The following is a 10,159-nucleotide window of genomic DNA, read 5'->3' as shown; positions in this document are numbered from 1 at the left end:
ATGCCTAGGTCTGTTCTAAGCAGACATCCGGAAGAGAAGTCTTTTAACTGTTTAACTGGATCTGTTAAAGCGGAGGAACATTTTGGCGTTCATGCTGGATGGTGTTTTTTCAGGATGAGTTATGGGGATTAGTGTGTGTTTTTGTTTTGTAGAGACAACATGGCATCTCTCTCTAGCTTCTTTGATGTGTCATTTTTCCTTTTACTGACAAACTGTTTGGCAGCGCCAAACGGCCACTCTCTCCCCGAGTTTGGAAAATTTGCTCTAGAGCAGGGGTAACCAAACATTTTCCACTAAGGGCTGCAGATTGAAAAATCAAAGAATGCGGGTGCCAAGTTTTAATTTTCAAAGCCAATACAATTTATGTAGTTTTTTAAAGGAAAAAAAACAGCCTGCATATTGACTTTGTGTCATTAGTAGGGGTGCATGGTAAATATCGGATAATTACCGTGCAGTCACACTGATAAATCTGATAAGATGAAAAAAAAAACCACACATTAAACTTTATCGGTCACCTGAAACGCTAGCATCGCTATAACAGTGTTTTAAAAGCCCATAAACATGCCTGCGCTGCTAAAGAAGCTGCCCCAAAGTCAGCTGAAAAGAAAAGTGAGCACATTGTGCATTTAAATCTACATTTAGAAAATGATACATATAAATAAGTTTTTCGATTATTGCAGGGGCCATTTGCCGCCCGCAGCAAACATTTTCACGGCCCACCGCACATTCTAAATACTATTACAGAAAACAGAAGAACATTCCGTTAAGTATCAGAAAAGAGCTGAAATGTTGACATTAAAAACTAGGGATGCACAATGTCATTTTTTAAGCCGATACCGATAGAGATAACTTCCTGCTTCTTAAGAATGATACCAATAACTTATTAACTTATTTATAGGTTGTGGAAGTTGTTCCCTACTCGTTCCACGGATATCACATCACAGGAGCCAGGCAAGTTCTTAAATGTAACTTATCTGAACAATATCCAGTGTTGTGGTATTTCAATTAACTGGAATCCAGTGTGCTGTATGTATATATATATATATATATATATATATATATATATATATACCGTATTTTTTTGGAGTATAAGTCGCACCGGAGTATAAGTCGCACCTGGCTTAAATGCATAATAAAGAAAGAAAAAAACATATATAAATCGCACTGGAGCACGGCCAAACTATGAAAAAAACTGTGACTTATAGTCCGAAAAATACGGTACACTATATTACCAAAAGTATTTGGTCACCCATCCAAACGATCAGAATCAGGTGTCCCAGTTACTTGGCACAGTCAGTTGCTACAAAGCTTCAAACTTCTTGTGACCTTCCAATTAGCCCACGTACAGTACGCAGAGAGCTTCATGCAATGGGTTTCCATGGCCGAGCAGCTGAATCTAAGCCATACATCACCAAGTCTAAAGCAAAGCGTCGGATGCAGTGGTGTAAAGCACGTCGCCACTGGACCTAGAGCAGTGGAGCTGTCTCTCCTGAGTGATGAATCACGCTTTTCCATCTGGCAATCTGATGGACAAGTCTGGGTTTGGAGGTTGCCAGGAAAACGGTATATTTCGGACTGCATTGTGCCGAGTGTGAAATTTATGAATTATGGTGTGGGGTTGTTTTTCAGGAGTTGGGCTTGGCCCCTTAGTTCCAGTGAAAGGAACTTTGAATGCTCCAGGATACCAAAACATTTGGACAATTCCATGCTTCCAACCTACTGGGAACAGTCGCAACAAAGCAAGGACCATAAAGACATGGATGACACAGTCTGGTGTGGATGAACTTGACTGACCTGCACAGAGTCCTGAACTGAACCTGATAGAACACCTTTGGGATGAATTAGAACGGAGACCTAGGCCAGGCCAGGCCTTCTCGACCAACATCAGTGTGTGACCTCACCAATGTGCTTTTGAAAACATGGTTGAAAATTCCTATAAAACACACTCCGCAACCTTGTGGACAGCCTTCCCAGAATAGTTGAAGCTGTAATAGCTGCAAAAGGTGGACCGACATTATATTGAACCCTATGGGTTAGGAATGGGATGGCACTTCAACTTCATATGTGAGTCAAGGCAGGTGGCCAAATACCTTTGGCAATATAGTATATATACATATACATATACATATACATATACATATACATATACATATATATATATATCTACCCGTCCATCCATTTTCTACCGCTTGTCCCTTTTGGGGTTGCGGGGGGTGCTGGAGCCTATCTCAGCTGCATTCGGGCGGAAGGCGGGGTACACCCCGCCTAAATTAAGATATATATATATATATATATATATATATATATATATATATATATATATATATATATATATATATATATATATATATAAATATATATATATATATATATATATATATATATATATCTTTATTTTTTTTAATTTTTTTTTTATCAAGGACTGAAGTTTATTGATGAATTTGAGCAAAAAAAAAAAAAAGAATATTGAAATAATATTGAAAAAAAATTACACTAATATATTAACTAAAATTTTAAGTACTATTATGTCCCGTTTGGCATTGAAGATAATTAAAAGTCAATGTCCCCAGATTGGTTGATGTTGTCAAACTTGTCACTGTTTATGTGTCCTCTTCAATAGGTCAAGCCACCAATGCATGTTAGGTTAGCGCTCACACACTTTAACTCCTCCCCTCGGCCTGCACACTCATAGACAGCTGAGAGGGAAGGCGGGAGAAAGGGAGAGAGAGAGAGAGAGAGAGCGAGTGAGAGACGGAGAAGAAAAAGAAAAAGGTGGGCTCTCACTCTATGCACTCGTGCACTTCTTGCCACAGCGTCACTCTTCCCCATCATTATCAAAGTGCAGCAGTTCTTGATAGTCCCAGCAGACACGCACCTGATAAGGCTGACTTTTTTTGTCTTCCCCCTTTGCAAAACAACTTTTAAAGTTGGGACTTTTGCATCAGATCCACCAACTCAGGATGTTTCAGCTTTGAGGCAAAGGTACATTTTTTGCAGAGAACATGTTGATTCTATTAAGAGGTCCTCGTCTTTGGAAGCGTGGGAAGCCTGGGTCGGAGTCTTAGCGCGGCGAAGGGAACCCTCTTGAGGCCGGACATGTAAGAACTTTAAATTGTTTGCAAGAGTTGATGCGTTAAACTTGTGAATAATGGATGGCAACCTCAGCACATTAGCGTCTGCCTTGGAGAACGTCACGTCCCCGTACCACCCTGCTGAGGGGTCCTGGATCCTCCTGGTTTTGGTCACGGTCATTGCCATCATAGTGGCGGGAAACCTGCTGGTTATCATCGCTGTTGCTTCTACGTCCCAGCTGCAGACCACAACCAACATCTTCATCATGTCTTTGGCGTGCGCTGACCTCATCATGGGAGTCCTGGTGGTGCCCCTCGGAGCCACCATTGTGTTGACGGGCAACTGGCAGCTGGACGAAGTCTCTTGCGATTTCTGGACGTCGGTGGACGTCTTGTGCGTGACGGCCAGTATCGAGACCTTGTGCGTGATTGCGGTGGACCGCTACATAGCCATTACGAGGCCGCTCAGACATCAGGTTCTGCTGTGTAAGTGGCGCGCCAGAGCGATCGTTTGTTTAGTGTGGCTCGTTTCCGCCTTGATCTCCTTCGTGCCGATTATGAATGGCTACTGGCGCGCTGACGACGAATACGAAGCCAGGATGTGCTACGACGACCCCGCCTGCTGTGACTTTGTCACCAACCGGGCCTACGCCATCGTCTCTTCCACAGTGTCTTTCTACGTTCCTCTCTTCATAATGATCTTTGTCTATGCGAAGGTCTTCCTCATAGCCAGGCGGCAGGTGCAGCTCATCGATAAGAACAGGATGCGCTTCCAGCACGAGTGTCCAACGCTGCAAATGCAGGTTGATCCCCACCACAACAACGTCTTCCAGTCGGTGAGCATGGGGAAAAAGGGCGTCAGGCGAAGACCATCGCGGTTGTTGGCTGTTAAAGAACACAAAGCCTTAAAAACACTGGGCATCATCATGGGGACCTTCACCGTGTGCTGGCTGCCGTTCTTCGTCGCCAACATCATCAACGCCTTCGACCGGAGGATCCCATCAGACAGGATATTCAGACTTTTAAACTGGCTGGGCTACGTCAACTCCGGCCTCAATCCCATCATCTACTGCCGCAGTCCTGAGTTCCGCGCGGCTTTCAAGAACCTTCTGGGCTGCCCGTGGCTGTCCACCCTGCGGCTCAACGCACTCTATAAAGAAGTGAGGACTCGATGTTCCTGCTTTTCGTGGCAGACCGAGCCCGGCCTGGCAGGCTCCTTCCAGAAAACTCCGACTGGTAGTAGCCTGGTTAGTACTCAAGGGAGCCACAGGAGCGAAGAGGAATCGCCCGTTCCTCTCCAGTCCAACGGAAACACACTGTTCAGTGACTTGACACAACCTGAACCCAAATTGTAAGTTTTTTTTATACTTTTACTTTCTCAGAAAATGACTGCTCATGCTTTGTTGCTTGTTCTAAACCTGCCAAAACAATGAACATTTTGGTAACACTTTAGTATGGGGAACATATTCACCATTAATTAGTTGCTTATTAACATGCAAATTAGTAACATATTGGCTCTTAATTGGTCATTATTAAGTACTTATTAATGCCTTATTCTGCATGGCCTTATTATACAACCAGTAAGCCATTAACTAAGAGTCTTCCCTCAATAACCTCAGAATTATTTAACCCTAACCCTAACCCTAACCCTTATATGTTCCCCTAGTGTCCAAATAACTCAAAATTAAGTCTTTGTTACTTTAATAAGCAACTAATTAATGGTGAATATGTTCCCCATACTAAAGTGTTACCAACATTTTTTAATTAGAGTCACTGGGTGATGTCCTCATTCAGCCTTTGTAATCTTTAACAGGGTTATGTGTAAAACTGTCACATAAATACATCCTTTTAGAGCAGGGGTGTCAAACTCATTTTAGATCGGGGGCCACATGGAGAAAAATCTACTCCCAAGTGGGCCGGACTGGTACAATCACAGCACAATAACTTAAAAATAAAGACAACTTCAGATTGTTTTCTTTGTTTAAAAATAGAACAACAATAATGTTGTTGTTGTTGTTTTACACTTACATGTTCTGGTTAATAGTATTCTATCTTTATTTGTCATTATTTATACTTTCTGAATAAATTATGTGATAAAATTCATCAGTGAACTCATTCGTGTTCATTTTCAATCTATCAAGATAAAAAAAATTATATTAAAATCAAATTACAGGGTGTTATTTATGTAGTTTGCTCATTTTCCTCGACTGGTGCCCTAACATCATGTTTTTTGTGTGTTTTTTTTTTACATATGTAGCATCATCTACAAAGATACAAAGAATTGCTATTGCGACATCTAGTGGATACATTTAGAACAGCAGTTTTTATTTGATTCAAAAATTTCGGGCTCATTTTTATACTTACCAAACTCATCCCGCGGGCCGGATAAAACCTGTTTGCGGGCCTGATCCGGCCCACAGGTCGTACGTTTGACATCCCTGTTTTAGAGACACACATATTAGTAATACTTGTTTGATTGTGGTCAACCAAATGATAACTTTTCCTTTACTGTCACAAATGTTTCGTTAATTTTAGCTTCAAATATATTATGATATTAATACCCCATTTTTTTTATTGTCACCATTCTGGACACTCAAGGACATAGTATACAGCAGAGGTCGTCAACAGGGGGTCAGTGACTATCAGGGGTCCGCAGATGTACTGCAGGGGGTTGTAAAATTTTGGGTTGATTAGACTTTTGAAAATATTTTACATTTAAATGTATTTAAATTAGGGCTATTTTTTCACATTTTGGAATTTGGATGAATCCTAAGTGTTTACTCGCTTGCATGATTAAAGTTTGCTTAAGAAAAGACCTCAATATTTGTACACATTTTACTGTCATAACCTCATTCAGGAACGTTTTTAAATGTTTTACTTGAATGCATGTCTTTTATTTGGTAACAGTTTTATCTAAATTTCTTTCTTGGTGTAATTTGTAGTAAAATATACGTATACATTGATGTGGTCGTTGACCAAATAGCAGTTAAGGTAAAAAAGCTTGTACGGTCAAAATACATTGCATGATTAATCTATGTGTGTACATGATTAATGCGATGATTTTTTGGTGTTTAAACACATTAGTTAACTTGTTAATTTTGATAGACCTACTTCAAATACACATTAACATTGATCTAACACTGTAGTGTAGTTTAGAAATTGTAAAAACGTGGCCACCCTATTCATAAGGGAGCTTGACGGCTGTCATATTTTTTTAGAGTGGAGACAATTCGATGCTGTTTAGAAACAAAGAGTGTCTCTCAAGTCTGTGCATTGATCTTGCAGGGGTAGTCTCGCTCACAACAATACTAAAAACACAAAAAAATACAATTAAACGTGTAACTGAACAATAATATTGTCGTACAGGCAGAATTTTTGACCCACTAGGCTTTGCAGTTACACAATTGTATTACTAATATTCTATTCTATTCTTACAAAATAGTACAAATGTAAGAACAAATGGCAAAACAATTGGTGTGTAATGGGAAAAAGCTAAAATAATAATTAATAATAATATACCGAGTCACCAAATATCCAAATTGCTGACACAATAACTGTTTTTAGCATTTTTTAAATAAAAATGTTATGAATACGGCGCCCGCATACTTTGACTTTCCATTATCCGGCCCTTGGAATGAAAAAGTTTGGATACCCGCCAACTAAATTATCAAAAGTATCACTATTGTAATTTGAAGAACGATATTAGAGCATAAAGATCTGGTATTGGCGGCATTGATATTTCAGTATCAATCTGAGTTGAGTTGAGGTTGAGTTTATTTGGAACATGCAAGCATACAACATGATACATCACAATTTCCAGTTTCTCTTTTCAACATGTTCGAAAAGGAGTAGGAAGAAGCAGTGCTTATTTAATCCTACCCCTTTTCTTTTACATAACAGTTGCTAAAACTTTTGTTCACTTCCTGTTCTCCATTTATTCACAATATACTCCATAAGTAATCACAATAAAAATAAATAAATAAATAATAATTGGTGAAATAAGTCATATTACATATAATGAAATAAGTAAGATTATTTTGAGAATGAAAGAATGAATGGATGGACTAAATCCAGAATGTTTATCATGGTTCTTCTTCTTTGTACTTTGTAAACACTTTAAGTTTGAAGAGATTCTTGAAGTGGATCTGCACATCACTAATCCCAACATAGTTAGCTTTGAGGCACACTTTAGCACATATTAGCATTATCTAGCTCTTTGCCAGCCATGGGGCCTCGTTGGACCCTGCCCAACACCCATCACAGCAGATAAATCTTTATCATTTATGCACAGCACGGTCTGTCCAATTAACTGTTTACCACACATCTTACACGGAAATATGAGCTGCATATCTTTGGAGTCATTAATAGTCACCAGCAAACTTGGTGCTCATTAGGAATAATGAAGCCAGCTATTACAAGTGTACCGTGGTTCAGTGTTAATGAATGCGTAATGGATAGTTTATTAGTTTGTTAGTGTAGCCCTGGAACATTTGGGAATAGCATAAACAAGCCAGCTAGAGCCAGCATTAACTGCTGTAAGTGAATTGTTTGTTTAGCAATTAATTACAAAAAAATAGTAAGTGTCATCCATTTGTACCGTATTCATAATAAAATGCATAATAAGAGTACTTCTATGTAGGGTTAGGTCCCGAATTCAATACTTTTATATTAACAGACAGAATTCCGCTGGTACTACTGGGTATCAATTTAAACAATACCATATTTCGATACCATTGTACAATTGACCACTAAATGGTAACACCCGAATAAGTTTTTCAACTTGTTTAAGTCGGGGTCCACGTTAATCAATTCATGGTTAAACTGCCTCTTGGTAATGGTGCATATTGCCATGCAGACAAAGAAAGTATGTCTGGTAGAAAACACTCTAACGCAGTGGTCCCCAACCACCGTTTTTTTTTCTTTTTCTTGTGCGGCCTGGTACCGATCGGTCCGCGGACTGGTACCGGGCCGCACAAAAAAAAAAAATATATATATATATTTTTAATTAAATCAACATAAAAACACAATATATACAATATATATCAATTTATATCAATACAGTCTGCAGGGATACAGTCCGTAAGCACACATGATTGCATTTCTTTATAAAAAAAAAAAAGAAAAAGAAAAAAAAAATACAATTTTCAAGCGTTGACCGGCCCGCAGCTACAAAAAGGTTGGGGACAAATGCTCTAACGGACAATAAGGCTTCACTTTTAAAAATGTACTATCTCGATGTTATTTATATTGGATTTGCAACAGACAAGCTCCTGGCAAATTCAACACCTCCAAATTTTGTAATGATAACTACAACTCAGATGCATGGTACAATCAAACAGTCGGTGGGTTATAAGTGCACTACTTACTGTATAAACACTTTTATTAGGGTGCAACAAAAGACTTGATTCAGCTTAATGGCAAATACTGCTCGCTGACTAGGTAACAAACTGTAGACTATAGACTACTGCCATCTGCCGTCCTGGAATTGCAACTGCATGCCAAGTCTACTATATAATACTTGCAAATGAAACTCATAAGTGTAAGAAATCAAGCTGAAACAGCCGGACAGCAAAGTTATAACCAGCTCTGTCACGGTTTGGTTGCGGCTTACTGCGCGGTTCGTTGTCCCGGGATGCAAACGGACGACTCCGGACAGGACTTGCAGGTAGGAACATCATTTAATTCTCAAAAAACACTCAGAGGTACAAAATCATAAAACCAACCGACGGAACAAGGTGCCAATCGCACTCGAAACTAAACTTAGCGTAGGCTTTTTCAAGACTTGGACTTTGGCGTGGTTTGTTTTCCCATGGTGCAAATGATTTGGACCGGACATGGCGTGAAGGTACATACATATTTAATTTTAACACTAAAAAAAGAACAAACAAAAGGCGCTCACAGTGGAGGCACAAAACTTAACGCAGGGAACAAAAACTTGGACTATGCATAACTATGAACATGGCAAAACAAAAGACACTAACTGTGGCATAAATAAACACAACTTACTTGCGGAAGCAAAGAGCAGCATGAATGTGATGTCGCCAGGCCGACCGACAGAAAATGACAGGCTTAAATAGTCATGTGGTGATTGAAAACAGGTGCGTGAGTTCAAATGAATCAGGTGCGTGAGTCGTGAGGATAGGTGAACTGATTGGTAGTCATGGAAACAAAACAGGGAGTGAAAAAACAGAAACTGACAGAGTGCACAAACCAAACAGAACATAGCCAAACTAAACATGATCACCAAGACATGACAGGCTTGGAGACAAGCAAAACTTAAGTGACGCGAGTATGAAGCAAACAAAGAAGCCAGACCGACTGACTGGCAAAAGCAGGCTTAAATAATGTCTCTTAATGAGCAACAGGTGAGCGTCCCGAACACAAGAGGCAGGTGCAAATACTAAGTAGCCATGGTAACAAACTCAGAAGGTGCATAAACAGGAACTAAAGGAGTCCAAAACAAACAGAAAACACAAAACATGATCCGGACCACGGATCACGACAAGCTCACTATTAAAGAGGGACAGTATTTTTTTCGTAAAATACGGCAGGTGGCTAACAATGCAGCTAACGGGAGTACGCTATTGCACCCATAAAGTCCTCTAAAAAGGCATCTAAAAACTGCCAAAAATACTCCATTTACATTTAGTGCTCTGAATATTAATGAAATACTAACCATTTTGTTATTATAAGTGCTAACGCAGACAAACTACATTTAGTGGCACAGTGATCAATGAGAGCAAACTAGCTTATTATTATTTTATTTATTATTATTTAGTTACAGTATTGACCTATTGAGCCGATGAGCTGCAGCTGCATTACCTCTGAGCTGGTAAAAGTTAATTCTAGATTATAAATCATGTCTCTCACCTCAATAGTAGAAAATTATGGCCTCGAGACCGAGAAGTTGGTCAACTTTGACATTCAACTTAGTGAATGTCAATAATTCACTAAGAAAGACATGAAAAATGTTTGTTTTTTGTTTGTTTGTGGGGTTTTTTGTTTGTTTGTTTGGATTATGATTAATCTTTTATCAAAGCGAGAATATATGAACATATCATCAGTCGGTATTCCAGTGAGAGTAGACA

General features: G+C 39.3%; 1 protein-coding gene across 2 annotated transcripts in view; it reads left to right on the top strand.

The window, feature by feature from the left end:
- Nucleotides 1-2,783: 2,783 nt before the first annotated feature.
- adrb3a (adrenoceptor beta 3a) overlaps nucleotides 2,784-10,159 on the top strand; it is a 30,722-nt gene continuing 23,346 nt past the window's right edge. The window contains exons 1-2 of one of the 2 annotated variants that reach the window (XM_061986266.1): nucleotides 2,784-3,098; nucleotides 3,166-4,422. In XM_061986266.1, coding sequence (XP_061842250.1) covers nucleotides 3,338-4,422 — 1,085 coding nt within the window. In that variant the 5' untranslated portion in view covers nucleotides 2,784-3,098; nucleotides 3,166-3,337. Of the gene's footprint in view, nucleotides 4,423-10,159 lie in introns of both variants that reach the window. The other variant, XM_061986265.1, reaches the window with a different exon arrangement.

The sequence above is a fragment of the Nerophis lumbriciformis genome, linkage group LG12, assembly GCF_033978685.3.
Source record: "Nerophis lumbriciformis linkage group LG12, RoL_Nlum_v2.1, whole genome shotgun sequence".
Classification (NCBI taxonomy): Eukaryota; Metazoa; Chordata; class Actinopteri; order Syngnathiformes; family Syngnathidae; genus Nerophis; species Nerophis lumbriciformis.
This window is presented reverse-complemented; position numbering and strand designations above follow the sequence as displayed.